This window comes from Erithacus rubecula (assembly GCF_903797595.1).
Source record: "Erithacus rubecula genome assembly, chromosome: 15".
In the NCBI taxonomy this organism is placed as follows: domain Eukaryota; kingdom Metazoa; phylum Chordata; class Aves; order Passeriformes; family Muscicapidae; genus Erithacus; species Erithacus rubecula.
The window spans coordinates 9,748,313-9,764,863 of record NC_136667.1 but is presented as its reverse complement, the minus strand read 5'-3'; the positions used below and the strand labels follow the sequence as shown (position 1 = coordinate 9,764,863).

General features: G+C 39.8%; 1 protein-coding gene across 1 annotated transcript in view; it reads left to right on the top strand.

Annotated features, from left to right (window-relative positions):
* Window positions 1–16,551, top strand: part of TENM1 (teneurin transmembrane protein 1) — a 310,397-nt gene that overhangs the window by 209,768 nt on the left and 84,078 nt on the right. Inside the window, exons 12-14 of the mRNA XM_079318538.1 lie at window positions 5,214–5,399; window positions 6,415–6,438; window positions 8,659–8,805. Coding sequence (XP_079174664.1) covers window positions 5,214–5,399; window positions 6,415–6,438; window positions 8,659–8,805 — 357 coding nt within the window. The remainder of the gene's footprint in view (window positions 1–5,213; window positions 5,400–6,414; window positions 6,439–8,658; window positions 8,806–16,551) is intronic.

Here is a 16,551-nt window from a genome sequence, read left to right as displayed (position 1 = left end):
TTAGCTTTAATTTCCCTTTTCATAACACCTAAGTAGGAACTTATTATAAAAACACATTTGAAAGAACTCATTGTTGACTTAGGTAATTAAAATGAAGAGTGTGGAGTGAATTTCTAATGCTTTTTAGATTAGCTCAGGAATTATCTACTATTTGTCTCCTTCACGAGAATATGTACAAATAATGGTTCACAGTTCACATTTGCTTTTTTCCAAGAAATTAATGAGCATTCAGAGTTAAGGACATGTCAGTAAAAATTCTAGACTGAGTTGAACATTTTTTAACTCTCTTCTTCATTAATTGGTGTGAGTCTAAGGACTCAGAATTTTAGATTTGATGCAAACAGTATTTGATGAAAGGCTGAGAGAAGCTGCTGGGGTCAGCTGAGGCCAGCCCCTGGCACTCTGCCAGCACCATGCTCACAGTGACTCTCAACGGCTGGGCTTTTCTCAAAAAGAAAATTAACTTTCCAGGCCTACATTTAGAGAACCTTGTTTGGATTTCAAAGTGTACAGGTACAAAAACTGATGCAGGGCCATGAATTATTGTGGATTTGGGTGTTTTGGTTTCCTGGGAGCCATGAAAAATTGCATGTACTGAGGAGTGGGTCTCAGCCACAGACCAGCCTGCAACCCAGCTTGCTGCACAGTGTCTGCCCAGAGCTCAGGCAGGTGTATATCCCACTAAACTGTGACACAGAGGAGTGGCAGGGAAGAGATGGCTTCATGTAACCCTACAAGCCTAAACACCAACATGGTCAAGGAGCTGAAGGAGTTGTGAGCGTGGCACTGTACATTGTAAGGATGAATGGCAATGAATGGAGCAGCACAAGTAAAGGCTTGTGCTGTAATATCCCTGAATCAACTAATCCAAGCTGTACCTCTTGTCAGCTGCCCCTTGTTACCTTACACAAGTCATCTCTTTGCTCTTGTCCTTTGCAGTCAGACGATGGCACAGCTTGTGACTCCCCAGCAGGACAGTCCTGTCCAGGCTGGGATTTGCATCTCCTCCCTTGTCCTGCCTGCTTTGATCTCTCCTTGGGCTGATTTAGCTCAGCTAGCTGTCAGGTATTAACCTAGAAAAATAAACTGAATAATTATCTGACAGTTCCATGATCTGAATCATCTCACCAGTTCCATGTGCTAAGCACCAGGCAGGGATCACAGAGCCACGAGATGGATGGAGAGGAGGAGGAGGAGGAGGAGGAGGAGTGGAATAGCTGTTTCAATCAGAGAAGACATTTCTGGCTGTCTCAGCTGCTGCACTGACCCACAGCTCAAAGCCCTCCCCCACTGTGCTGGCTCTGCTGCATTTTGTGGTGCTTCTGTGCCCTGTGGGTCAACTGCTTTGGAAGGAGGTAGATGTTCCAGTGAGGTGAACAGTTGCATCATGTCTGACTTGCTGTCTAGCTTCACTTCTATGTGAATTTTTGCCACATCAGCTTTATTTTAAGGTATTTAGCTAGTTAAATTTATTGTATAATTTCCCATTGCTGTTGGTCCCTGAGCACTCACTGCAGCATCTCATTTTGTCCAGTCTCTGGTGGAAACCCTCAATACAAACATAAATGCTAATGTGGCTCCCTGCTACATGGAGGTTTCTGGGCTTGTTTATCTGCAGGAGAAGTTAAAAAATAGTTTTGCATCTAAAAACAGGACAACCTGAACTGATAATCCTTTTTTTGATCTTAGTTGTTTGAATTAGCTATGGATTAAAGCTGCATATTCTACCATGGCATTAACAGGATGACATTAGGCTTGATTTCCCTTGCTTTGTGTGAGAAGTCTGTGGAGAATCTTGGATTTTCTTGGCAAAGGAATACATTATCATGGTAAACAGTGTTTCTGAAGCCTTATGAAATCACCAAAAGAATGTAAGTATGAAGGTTGCCTCAGTGACAACGAAGAGTGAATTGGCTGAGCTGCAGGCCAGCTAAGGTTGCTGAGGAAAGTGCCTGGTCCAAACTAATAACCTCATTTCATTACATCTGGTGCTTACAAAATTTGGTTTGGTTTTCATTAAATAACATTTAGAGTCAATATTTTGGGGAAAAAATAATTTTTTACAAGGAAATGCAAGAACTAAATAAATTCATTTCAAGTATGATCTTATGTTGAAAAATGGAACAAAATAAAAAGAGGCCTTATGAGTGAAGACTCATTAAAGATTAGGAGCTTAAGTTGTGTTTAAAAAATTTATTCCACATGTAGGGAAAACAGTGGAAAACTTTCTAACATTTTTAGGTCTGTTTAATTTTTTTGTTTCAAAAGGGGAGCACGTGCAAAATCTATCCCTGTCATGTTATTCCTTTTGTTTGTTTGGAAGATGAGTTTGTAATGATTAGATTCTCTAAGGTAGACAGATGGGGGATTTGGCCATGCATGCCATGTGTGGGAATGTGTTCAAGGTTTTCCACAGCTGGTTCTTTGGTCTATTTACAGATAGAGAAGTGGCAGGAGCTGCTAGCTGCTGACAAGGTCACAAGCTCTATGCATTGGTTTTTTTCCCCACTTCAGCCATTGCCACTTCTGTATTCCAATGCCTACAATCTTCCCTGAAGTTTTGGAATCAGTTGAACCAAGCCAGTCCCACAGCTGCAAAAATCTGTGTAGTGGAATATCAATCCAGAGGATCAAAAAGAGCATCTGTTCTGCTTATCTCAGTGTATTGTAAACTACACAATATTTCTTAATATCCTCTTAACAATCTTTGCCACTCTAAGTAAAATATCACAAGTAATAATTATAATGAACTAGAGGGAGATCAGGGGAAATCAAACACATTCCTCTAGCAGACTAAATTCTTGAAGTATTTGCTAGATTTAATTCTCAGGAGTAAGCTGATGCCCAAGCTGGAAATGTAGGTTCAAATAAAACCAGTGATCCTCTACCAGTCTGCTGGAGGTAATGTTTTTGTGATTTGGTGGGATCAATTTACTTCCTAAACATAGGAGCAAGTGTTTGGACAGCTTCAGTAGCCATGGAATAAGAAAGCAAGTCCTCCTTTAGTCTCCCCAGGTTTCCAGAGAACAAACAAGTAACAAAACAGAAGAGCCAAGACAAATTATGCAGCAAGAAGAAAGAAATCCTTTCCAGTACCTGCAGGGAGGCAGTCCAAGGCATGAAGCACTAGATTAATATATGATCAGCAGGCAACAGTCAATATTTTCTAAGATTTAATGCCCTAGACTCAGCACAGTTTTTTATTTAAATAGAACAGTCTCTTTTCTTGTCTTACATATTGTTTTTCAGGAATATCATAGAATCATAGTGTCATCAGATAATTATTTTTATCTTGTATTCCAATACGACCCAACTCCCTGTCTGAATAGTAAATTTAATTATTTTTTGTATAGCTAATCTTGACTTCCTGAGGACAGTACTTTGCAGTTGATTTTACTAAATTTTGTGTGATGCTCTTTACTGTACCTTCTGCTTCTGAATTTGAGTTGAACAGTGCTCTTGAAGTTTGTCACTTACCCATCCTTTTGATTGTGCACCATGCTGTCATCCTGGCTACTGACAAAAATCAGGGCTAAGCTCTCACTCAAGACAGAGCCCAGCATGTCTTTGATGTCACTGTGCTGTTCCAGTTCTGTGCTGCTTTTTTCTTTGTGTTAAAATGATTGCAAGATAAGATTTCAATTTAAACTTTAAAAACTTTTCTTGGTATGTAAGTGACAGCATTTGTCACTACAAATGCTTTTAAGGATGTTTATATACAATAGTTCCAAGACCTAAATGATGATTGTTTAAAATCTGTCAAGGGAAAAATCCTGCCACAACTAAATATGTAGCATTGACATTTGAAATCAGAACAGACATGAGTGTTTGACTTCTACTTTAAGTGGTATCAGCTGCTTTCTGAGAGGAAGGAGACATTTCTGTAGCAGGTTAATTGCAGGATAACAAGCAAATCCTGTGTCTTTACAATAATTATTCTAAATAAACTACATGGCACCTTTCTATAGTGAAACCATTCTTTTCACAGAACATCTTTAGTATACATGGAAGTAGAATTGCAGTTAGCATATGGTGATGTATTGAAACAATTCAGGACTTTCATACCACTTCACAATCAGGGCTGTTCCACAGTGCCCAGGTAGAGAAATTCTTCTGAGGGCAGTGAAGGAGGTATTACTCGAAACATCCTTCCTGGTTTCTTATCAGTTGACTCATGAAGGTCAGGAAGAAAAAAAAAAAAATCTGAATACTCAAAAGCCATTTTAGAACAAGGGTGATCTGAATGACATGTAGGTCATGTAATGTTGCACACTGCTGTCAGAGTGAGGTGCTTGCCTCGTCTCTGACTCCCTTTCTGATGGCTCTCTGTAATGGCAAGTGAAGGTCATTTTGTCATCACTACAAACATTTGAATATCTAAAAGACTGGTTTGCTTATATGTACTTTATGTGCCACTCAATCCTATAATTCAGCTCACAATATTTGAGTTTCTAAGAGATTTTAGAATTGAGTCTCAGAAGAGTTAGTCAAAAGTTACTGACTTTTTCACATCATTGTTTGTCTGGTTCAGACCTATTACTCTACCCTCTGCAAAGCCATCATTTGCACTCCCCACCACAAACAAATAAACGATCTGAAAAGTAACTGCTAAAGAAGGAGGCAGCCAGATTTCAAAAGGTCTGTACTTGTAGGTGTAGAAGAAGAGATTACAGGGGATCTCGCCCCTGGTAAGTCACAGTTGTACTGGTTACCAAAGAAGAGGAACAGCCTTAATGGGTCACAGCTGTGTCTCACAAAGATAAGTGTGATAAAAGGGGTGGGGTGGGCCCTGAGGAAGCATCCTGGAGGAAGAGGACCTCGAGGAAGCAGAGGAGCCTTAAGGAAGAAGGAAACAAGGAAGAGAGTTGCTGGTGTAAAAGATCTGCTCTGGGGTCAGAGTCTGCAAACCAATTCTTGCAGTCATGGTCCAGCAGGGAATAGCTGCAGTCAGTCTGCAGCTGGACCCTGCAGAAGGAGCTTGCTGTAGTCAGAGCTGGGATGGTTAAGTTGTAAAGAAGAATAAACCAGGACTTTTTTCATGTTGTTAAATAAGAATCTGTGTCTTGGCTCATTTCTGCCCCTCACAAGAGGTCCGCTGCAACACGTACTAAATGATAAAATCCAATGTTTGATCCAGCTGCCGAGCGCTACTCACACAGAAGTGAATCGGTCTGGGTGCTGTTGCCCACGGTGCGCTTTGTGTTTCCGTGCAGAGCTGTGCGCCCCGGACTGCGGCAGCCACGGCGTGTGCTCGCGGGGGCTGTGCCGCTGCGAGGAGGGCTGGGCGGGCCCCGGCTGCCAGGAGCGGAGCTGCCCGCAGCGCTGCGCCGAGCACGGCCGCTGCCGCGACGGCAAGTGCGAGTGCAGCCCCGGCTGGGAGGGCGACCACTGCACCATCGGTAAGGGGCTCTTGTGCCCAGAAATTAAATGCCTAAAGTCTTCGTCCGGTTATGCGCAGATCGCCGCCGTTCTGACTGAAATCTCTTTGGAAAAGCAGAGACTCGGAGTCCAGACAGGTGTAAAAAAGGTGTCTCTGCGCGCTGTCTGTTCCACGGAATAGATTTCTGTATAGAGGAAAAATTAATTATTTTTTAAAACCCCGCAGAATGGAAAGATAGCTCTGTCCTAACACATCTTTGGAATATGTTCCTATATGAGTTTGGTAGTCAGGAAGGAAAGAAATGTGTGAAAAATACAAGGTGTGAGGAGCCAAAGCTATAATTTGCCTTATGTAATTGTGTTAAATCTCTTGCTTTTCCCTATGAGAATTTACATACTTTACTTACTGCTAAAGGTGTTTTTCCTAGAGCTGACCTCTAACAATATTCCTAATAAAGTAAACCTTTCATGTGTTTTTAGGAGTTACTAGTCTGCTATAAAAACATAACAGTTGTATTTTTAATGAAGTTTGACAGTTTTTTGCCATCTGTTTTTCCCTAAAATGTCCCCAAGTGAGATTATTATCTAATTTTCACATGACCAGCAGAAGGTCTCACATTTGTTTCTTAAAAAAAAAAAATCTAGAATGTATTATCTTTATCTTAAGCATTTTAAGATAATTCATTCCCTAGCTCTAGAATGTGCTAAATCAAGAATTAGGTATGTGATGGAGGAACAGTCTGGTTTTCTGAAGATTGTTTAGAGCAAATCCAGAGATGGCCCAAAATACTCAAAAAGATAAAAAGACCTGCTGTTCACACTGTAGGTAGTGCCAGGTATGGCCCCTGCACACTTGTCATCAAATGGAGAATGATCACAAACACAATGTTCTGGTCACAGCAGCAGGAATAGATCTGCCTGTAGGAAGAGGGAGACGTTTTGTATCTAACCCCCAGGTGTCAAGCCATAAGCAAATGTAATTTCATTTGGTACAGAAGTTTGATCCATCTCAGTTTTGTTCTTTTCTTTTTTAAGCTCACTACTTAGATGCTGTTCAAGGTAAGTTTTTCATATCAACATTACAAAAAAAAAAAATTTAATATATGAAAGTATTGGGAATTGAGAGTTTTCTGTTACTCATTTTGTTTGAGCTTCTATACTGCTAGGTTCCCAAAATAGATGACACATTTATTTATGGAGGAGTATATATAGATATATATGCACACACAGAGAAAGATTTACAGCAGAAAATGTAGTTTTTAATAAGTAATGTGCTCAACTTACTTGCAAAGTTGTAGCAATGTAAGCATGTTTTACAGGACCATCTGATGTGCTGTGTTAGGCAAATCCATTTTGTTTTGTTCTTGTTTACTATCCAAAGCAGCACCAGAGCTGAGGACTTACTAAAAAGATTGTGTTGATACTGCCTCCCATGAGAAGTAAAAAAAAAAAATACTCTTTTGTCATTTATGCTTGAAGTCTCTTTTGGTAGAGAAATATTCATGTTTTCTAAAGGTGTCTGTGCCAGATGCAATCTAGTTCTCTTCAAATCATTTGATACAAGAGTTGAATTTGACATGGCTTTGCCTGGTGCTGTTCATGTGATTCCTGTGCCTTGCTGCAGGTCATGCTCATTCCTGTCAGTGCAAGAACATTCCCCCAGCTGACAGCAGTCCCTCTGCCTGGCCCATGCTGAGCAGTGATGCACAGCTCCTTCCAAAAATGCTGCTCACTGAAATATTAAACTAACCATTAGTTTGGAAAGATCTCAGTGCTTTTTTTTAATGCTTATTTTATTTATTTGAAAATAGATAATAATAATAAAAGCACATAGGCGTTCATTTTATTGCATTTGTAGACTTAGAGGGTAACTATATATAATAGCAAAACATAATCATGTACAAGAAATTAATGAACTCAGCAGGACAGTGATTGAAAGTGGAAAAACATCCACATTACTCAAAAGAGCTCTCACATCCTGTCCTTTTCCCCCAATTCCCTGAAAGAGGCTTTTATAGTATATTTGGTGGTTGCCAAGTTCATGTTGTTTTGGAGTAGCATCTTCCATAACTCGGTGTGAGAATATGATGCCTCCCATCTCCAGTTTTTCTGAGCAAAAGGGTCAGACTGATCCCTCTGCTTGCAGCTGTTTGATAAACTGTGCCACAGGTGAGAAGGAGGGGGATCATGTGTCTCATGTAAAGTTACCAGGAAATGTGCTGCATGTGGGGCTGTGAATCACAGTCTGACAGACCAGACTCTGACTGGCTCCTCTCAAGTTCATTTGGAGTATCTTGGGGCTGTCACACACTGACTCTTCTTTCCTCCTCTCTGATAACACCTATGTTAGGTGCACAGGGGCTTTCAGAACATGTATGTCCATGCTGGCAAAAAGAAAAGAGCCATCTTAGAAGTGATGCCACTCACTCTGTCAAACTTACTGCCAGGCTTTATCCATTGTCCTTTGGCTCCATGTGACATGGTGAGGATCTGACAAATGTCTGAGCTGGCACTGCACTATGCAAGCAGATGGACATGAGTGTACACATCCAAGTGACCATTCCTCTCTCTCTTAGAGGCAAGAACTCTAGATTCAGACTACTGTTGATTCAGAGCTTGCGAGTATGTAATGGATTGGATGCTACAGTCCTTGGTCCAGTTTGGATCTGGAATCAGCACCACCCAAGGGCACGTGTTGGTCCTGTGGGACTCGGCTATGAGGGAAGGAAGTAGAAGAGGAAGGCAATGCTCCCTCAATTGCCTTCTGTGGAAAGAGTGTGTTGTAGCATAAATCAAATTGGCTTTTTCTCAGTCAGATGAGTATTTATGAACAGAATAAAAAGGTCACTTCCACTCCCTGCAACACATAGGATTATATCCACAGATGCCAGTTTGTCATTTAGACAATATTTTTCACATGTATCTTTGATATAAGCCTTGATTATGTGTGTGATGTTATTAGTGAACTACAGTTTATTTTTCAATAGAGAAAGAGATGGATGTGATTTTAGAACTTTATAGCATGAATTTACTCACTTTTTTTCCTGCGCACAAAATATAAAACTAAAAAAATCCTCATTCCTCATGGAGAAACTACTTTTGGGCAAGCAAACAGAAGCACTAAGTTGGGGATTTTTCCATATTGTGGTCATTTGAAGGCAGGAAGTATAGTGCTAGAAGTAGGGATGTTAATGAATAATTGCAACTGCAAAAAAGAGGAAAATATCCCTTCATGAAGGATTTTTTTTTTTTTTTCCTCCTCCCCACTTTCTATTTTAGATGGTTGTCCAGGTCTCTGTTATGGAAATGGGAGGTGCACTCTTGATCAGAATGGGTGGCACTGTGTTTGTCAAGTGGGCTGGAGTGGCTCGGGATGTAACGTTGTCATGGAAATGGTGTGTGCAGATAACCTGGACAATGATGGAGGTATGATACATAATTCATGTGTTTGTTTATCTGTCACATCCTTGACTGCCATTTAAATCCATAGTTTTGGTGTATGCTTTCCTTTTTATCACAAAATGTCAATGTTTGTCTGTTTGCTCAAGACAGTTGTTCCACTGTCTTTATCTGAAGCAGTACAGTGAGGGAACAGACCCTTGTGCTGGATGCTACTGTAGGCAGAAAGTATCTGCAGCTCTACCATACCAGTATTTACTCTTTTTCTCATAAAAAGCAAAACAAAAATGTAATTAGTAATTTCCTGTACCTCCTTTCCAGTCTTCCTTCTAATTCTGTCAGTCTTTCAGAAGAAACAGCCAAGAGCTACCCAAATGAAAAAACCTGTGTCTGTCAAAATGGATCCAGTTAGTCTTCTATTATTATTAATTTAATACATTTGCAAGCATAAAGTGCACATTTGCAGTTGCTTTTAACATAGTCTCTCTCTTAATACTTCTGCTGAGACACAGCAGGGTTCTTAAAATTATCTGAACCTACTTTTGAAGGACCTACTTTTAGTGTAGAAAGTGTGCAGAAGAGATTTTGGAAAGTACCATAAACAGAGCCCTGTACTGAAAATTTTTTGCCCCTTTTTATCAGTTGAACAAGGGCATTTGGCACTAGGTGCTTTCCACTTCAGTCTTCTGTGATTTTGGTTTCATTCTAAAGTTGCTTAAGTTTTAGATTTGCTGGGAAAAACATAGTTCTTTAATATGCTGGTCTCTGCTTCCTTTGCAATAGTTTGTTCTAATACATGAGTTGGAGCACTTTTTTTAAGAAAAAACATCCAGCTCTATTTCAAACTTGCCAGTGGGAGAGAAGCCACAATATTCCTGGCTGGTTGCTCTCAGAGTTAATTATTTTTCCTATCTGTTTTAGGAATAGCCATTTGCTGAGCAGTCAAGGACTATTGCTTTTTTCTCCTTGACCTACTACCAACCTTTACAGTGTGCTTGTCCCATCCACAGATCTGTGCAGCTTTCTCATTCAGAGAGTGGATTCAAGGCCAGGTTGGATGAGGCTTTGAGAAACCTGGTCTGCTGCAAGATATCCCTCTCCATGGCAGGGGGTTGGAACAAGGTGATCTTTAAGGTCCCTTCCAGCCCATATAGTTCTATGATTTTATGAACAGCCCCAAACATGGTTATTTTTTACCTTAGATTGTACACTGAGATGTGTTAAAGTACATTTTATCTTATTGTGTCACACCTAAAGACTGTATCAGTGTCCAGGATGAGATCTTATATGGGATGTAGGGGCAAACCTTGCTATGATGATTTTGTTTTCTTCTAGGTCATTGATAAATTAAGCTTGATGTAGGTCCAAGAACTGAGGTCACCGTGGGACCTCAGCAGAAACATTCTGACTCAGTGATGATTCCTCATTTACAAATATATTTTGAGCCCTTCTGATTTTTGTATCCTGTGGGCTCTAAGACCCTGCTGTCCTTTGGCAAAGGCTTTCTCATTTCTGAACCCTATTCAAAATTGCCTTATTCCTCTCATATCCTTCCTTTTCCACCTTATTTCCAGGAGGTCCAAGAACCCTGTCTCTGCCTACTGTCTGTGCTCTCCAGCACTAGTGTGTGTCCCTGTCACACCAGATCCCACAGCTGGCATCCCTGCCCCCTGTGCTCTGCCATCTGTCACTGCTCTCCCCTGCTGTCCCAGCCATGACTCACCTGCCTGCACTCTTAAATCTGCCCACTAAAACCCTATTTAGCCTGTAATGTATGGAAAGCATTTTCTGATGCACTCTGTGAACTGGCTCTGTATAAACTGCCCTGTACTATGATTTTGGGTGCTTTATATTCTGCAATAACAGTGAGTTATTGGAAGAGTTGGCACTTTTAACTCTAAATCTCCTTGAACTTGTCAGTTTAAGGCAGACACTTCACATCATTTCACTGCAGGTTTTAAAAGCAATTTTCTTTTCCCTTTTTAATGGGAACATAACATGGACTAGGACAGCTCTGTTGACATTAAAATTAGAGATAAGTGCAGAGAGAAATATTTAATTAATCTGACTACAGATGGGCTAAGTGTAATTAAGTTTTCCTCACAATCAATTCATATAAGAAAGTAATTTTTATATCTACATATTATAACCACTTCTCTCTCTTTCTTTATATGTGTATATATAGTTCATAGGACCTGATTTGGCATAAGCATAAATTAGAAAAATTCCCCTGAAGTCATTGATTGGAGTTATACCAGTGTTAGATGAATATGAAATCAGAAGCTGTGTGTTTCAGGGTTTGTATACCAACACAACAGGAAAATCAGGAGTTGGGAAGGTGTGACATTACCTCTTAAATCCTGTTTGCTGGGAGGTTGAGCCTTAGGCTATGAGAATATTATGGTGGCATAGCAAGTTTCCATCTAGCTACACAACTGGAGTAGGTTAACCAGGATGGAAGTTATTAGCATCTTCACCTGCAGCTGAGGTAAGAGCTTGCACTCACCTGAGTTAAAGAAACACAGCTGGCAGGTGGTAACTCCTGAGACCTTAGGATGTGATGATAGTCAGTGACACATAGCCCAAGAAATAATTTAGTGCCCTTGTATAAACCAAATAATGGAATTCTCACCTAGCAAAGGTCTCCCTTCCAGTTGTGTTTGATTTAAACATTTAAGTCTCAGTCCTGTTGTGCTTGGAGTTCATGAGGAGGAGGTCACTACCAAAGAACAAAGCTGTAGTAAAGTTGAGCAATTATAATTTCAAACAAACTCTAATTTTAGGGCTTAGACAAAAGGATAATTTTGTGCAGTTTTAGATTATTTTTTCAGTTAATTTGGTGCTATCAGGGGTAGAAAAACTGATATCTTTATCATTTAAACTTCATTCAGAGAGACAGTACCAAAAAAGAAAACAGGTTAGTGCCAACCATAAGGGTTCAATAATGTCATTAAATTGGCATGAGGAAGCATTTGGTGGTGTTGTTTACTCTGTATTAAGAGCACAAAAGCTTTGGGAGAAGGAAATCTTGAATTCATTTTTTAAGGACTGATATAATCATACAAGGAAAAGCCATAAGCATATGCACAGGCATCCTGGTCCTGCACCCACTGAAGCACCAAGGTCCCTTCAGTGCAGTTACTGCTGGTGGCAAGATAAAACACATGTGGAACTATTCTCGGGGGCAGGGAAAGTACAATTTCTTTTAGAGCCCCATTAGGATTTGCTGCACTTGTTCCCTGGCTGTGCCATAGCTGCCTCTCCCATTCCAGCCCATAACTCTCTGTTAGCTCTTTCCTGCTCGCAGACTTAAGGGCATGTTTACCTGTTCAAATATCACTACAAATATCAGTGAAAAGGTCTTAGCATTATAACAGATGCATGATGGCATGGTTTGCACTTGCCCTCACAGTCTGCTTCTGCAGTCTGTTAGCAGTGTGATGTCCATTAAAAAATGCCAAGGAGTAAAGCAGGTGTCCTTTGCAGTGGGGCCTTTCCCTCACTGTGGCTTTCACTCAGTGTAATTCCCCATTCCTTATTCTCTTCTCTCACTCATTACTGACATAATTTTGGTTTATGACATGGCAATTCAGCTCATCTGAGCAGGTCATTTCTTGTTCTGTTGCTAATTTAGACTCACTAGAAGTTGCAGAAGATCTCCAGAAAGCTCTGCTTTTTGCAGGCAAAGTGCCTGGTTCTTGGAGCAGGAGGCAGAACACATTGCTGAGGGGTGGGGACACAAAGGGCATTCATGGGTCATACCCCACTCAGTTGTAGCCAAGCTACAATTTGCCTGGTTTTTGGACATATATTTACCCAGCTACTGCATAAACAGGTCTTTGTCTCAAGCTGAAAGTTGCAGCCTGTCACTCCCATTAGTTTCTTTGATATAGATCTCTTTTAAATTTGTCTGCATCTCCTTTTATCGTTTTTCTTTCATGAATCAATCTTGCCTGTTTGTTTTTAAGGAAAATGCTGTTTACTACAAGCTTTTGAATTCTTTTCCAAATATGCCTTCAGTCACTTCAGACAGTTATTGTAGCTTTTTCCAAGCACAAGGAAATATGACTCAGCATAGCCTTGGGTTGATAACAGTGCTGCTAAAATATTGATGTATTTCTGACCCGTCCATTGGCACTTTAATAACCTATCCATCACAGAGATATTGAGTCCATATATAAGTAATATGCTATTATTACCCAATATAAATAATACTGATGGGAATGGTTTTCATTGTTGCTGGGCAGCGAGGACTCCCTAGAGATACTTAGTTTCTGAAAACCCTGATATATTTGTATTGTCCCGAGTGTGGAAGGCCAAACACTACTGGTACTCACTGGGTAAAATACTTGTAGCCTTTCTGTAGGTACACTGATGGGTTTCCTTATGTAAACACCTGTGCTCCCAGTTAACAGCCTGCCTTGGTTTGAAGACCCCACCTGGTTTCAAGAGATGGTGATAGAATACATAGTTTTGGTCACATCCTGCATTACAACCCAAGACACAGCCTCACTGTCTGCTGCATGCTATGTATTATGGATAAAATTTGGGCACTTTGAATTAATGCACATGAATAAGCATTAGAGACTCTTGACAGTTGCTGCTGCTTAGTCTCTTCTGAAGTTATTCTTTGATTCTGTTTGCTTAGATTCCTGGCAACACTAATTAGACTGAACAGAGCCTGTGGTGAATAAAGTCAGCACAGGCAATATTTAAGGAAACACTTAAATTCAAGTTTTTACTTTCTGTGAAAATGTTCTGGATGTAGATGTCACAGCTCCATCTCTGGCTTGCACTCACTGGGGTCAGTATAGATGGAGCAGGGGTGCACTGACCTCTTTGGGTTGCTCTGCAGCACTGAAAATGAAAGTCATTGATACTTATAGAATATCCTGAGTTGAACAGTACCCACAAGAATTATCAAAGTGTGACTCCTGATCCTGCAGCCCCAAAAATTGCACTATGTATTTGAGAGTCTTATCCAACTACTTCTTGAGCTTTGTCAGGTTTTGTGCTGTGACAGCTTTCCAGGAGAGCCTGTTCCAGTGCCCAGCCACCCTCTGGGTGAAGAACCTTTTCCTAATATGCTAATATCCTAATTTCCTAAACCTCCCCTGACACAGCTTCATGGTGTTTCCCCAAGTCCTGTCACTGTACACCAGAGAGGAGAGATCAGATGTTGAAGACCACAGTGAGGTCTTCCTCAGTCTCCTCCAGGCTGAGCAAGCCAAGTGACCTCTGATGTTCTCTTAGGGCTTTCCCTAGGGACCTTTCACCCTCTGCATAGCTCTGCTTTGGATGTTTTCTATTAGCTTTATATGTTTCTAATGTCGTGGTGCCCAAAACTAAGCATAACATAATGCTTAGCAATTAGATTTTCGTGTCACAGAGCAAATGCATTAGGATGTGTTTGTGGGCATGTCTGCATACATGTTCATGTGCCATATAAGCACCTGTACCACTTCTTGTAGCATTCTGGGTTTGACATTACCATAAAACTTCAAATCTATTCATTTACATTACCCAGGTAGTTAACTTCAGTGCATGTGTGAAAAAAGATTGAAAGGGTGAGAGCTCTGCTTATTTAATGAGCTTTTAAGCAGAAGAATGGCAATTTTAAGTTTAATTGCTAATTAGTTATGTTTTCCTCACCAGAACTTAGTGGATGGTTTATTAAAATAACTAACATCTGCAACATGGGAGATAGAGTCTGATTGAATTTTTCATTTTCATAGCCAGGTAACAGTGTTTCAGTGGTTTAATATAAAAGAAGTTGCTGTGCAAGTTGTGTGCCTCACTGATGAGGTGGGGAAGCCACCACAGCTGGTGTGAACCACTTTGTTCTTTGTCCCCTTTCCAGTGTCCCCATGCAGTCTTTACTGTCCTGGGGTGCTCCTAGTATCTAGACAATTTATACCCATTGTGAACACAGATCCATTTTCAGAAGCATGAGTTATTGTGGTATTCCCATTTTTGTGTTCAAGAATTGCAAGTACAGCAATGGTAGATACAAGAATAAAGATTCTAGGATTTGAAAAGTAGGAGACAGAGGTGTTCATATTAGGCACCAAAACCATGACTTGTTCAATGTTCTTGCAATTAATGTAGAGCTGACAAAATGCCTTTTTTTGTTTCCAGCTGTTATTTTATTTTAATGAGAAAACAAGTATTCTGCAGCACATGGAAAGCTTAAATACAAAACATACACTATGTACTCACTGTGGAACACTTCCCAAACATAGAAAGTAGAAAGGTGTATATTGCTGGGAAGTAGCCAGTGGAGAGGTAGGTCCATAGCCACAGGTCCACTGCCAGTTTTTCTGGCTGCTGAAGGTGGTCATGCCTGTGGAAGAGAGATTGCTGCCCAATGTGTACATCAGAAAATATGCTGTACCAAGCACAATGTGAGCCTCCTATGACTGCAGCAGAAGCATAGCTGATGAAGTAATTCCAGAATACTTGTGACATCCCTCCCATCATATGGAATAAGAAATATATACATATATAAAAATGTATAAGTAAGAAAATATATTTTGTTTGATGGAAAACTGTGTGATTCCATTGATACACACTCCTGACCCAATGAATATTTAATATCATTCCTTATAGAAGGCTTCCTGAAAAAAATCTATTCCCCAGCAGAGGAAGGGGGAAGTCTTGTCCTAGTTCTGTGATCTCTTGCAATGCAGATAGGAGTGCTGTGACTGAAAACAGAGCAACTTGTTTTGGCATGCTCTGCCTTCTCTTTGAGGTTGTTTAAATTATTGAATAGTACTATGAAGTGCTTTCTATCCTGAATTCGATCTTTGTGAATTCTGTTTTAGCAGTATATTAAACATATTTTAATTTTCTAGTTCACTTTTAAAACAAAAATCCCAGTTCATCATTATCCTTGCATACAAAAGAAGGTACCTGGAGGATGAGAAGCCATAATCTCAGACTCATCAAAATGTAAATCACTTTACTATATAAACTGTAGTGTGCTGTGAATGTACCTGTCTTTCATATTAAATAAAATGGTAATAACAAACCAAAACTATTCATACATCTGTAATACATTTTAGTCTGCACCTATGCTGTGATGCACTTTGGGGTAATTGACAGTAAAAATTTGAGTATACAGGGTCCCCTGCTGTATGAATTACAGTGTTTGCTGTTTGTAGTAGTTTGTTCATACTTCTGACTGTTGTCTCCTGAGATTTAAAAGAAACCCTGCTGATATTCTAAACACAGTGAGCTTTTTAATAGTTGGTTCCTGATTTGAAAATTTAACTAAAATTGTGGCCATTAGTTGAGAAATGATTCATGTATTTGTAGCATTTTCAAGTGAATGAATTTGAAAATATAGTTTATAAACAATATTTATTTGGCATTTTTTTCTGGGTAATTCTCCTGCATTAAAAATCTCATTTCAAGTTGGATTGGCTTCTTGAAAATTTTATCCTCATATGCACTTACTAATATGATTTGCATTATCACAACGTGCCTCTATATGTATTTTGGGATTATGTACCAGCTTGGTTTACCTGGTTCATTTTGATATGTTAAATTACAGCAGTTTTCATTCAAGGTTTTAGATTTGGGTTTTCTTTTTTTTTTCCCTTTTAAATTGTTTAATTTAAAACCAATGTCTTGAATGAGCCTAAAGTGAAACAAAGATTTTATTTTGGTTTAAGAGTTCCCTGTTTGCCCCAAAAAAAAGTGTTTTATTATTTTACTTCATCACAAAATGAGAAAAATATTTTTCAGTTCTATGCAAGTCAGTTTCTCTTC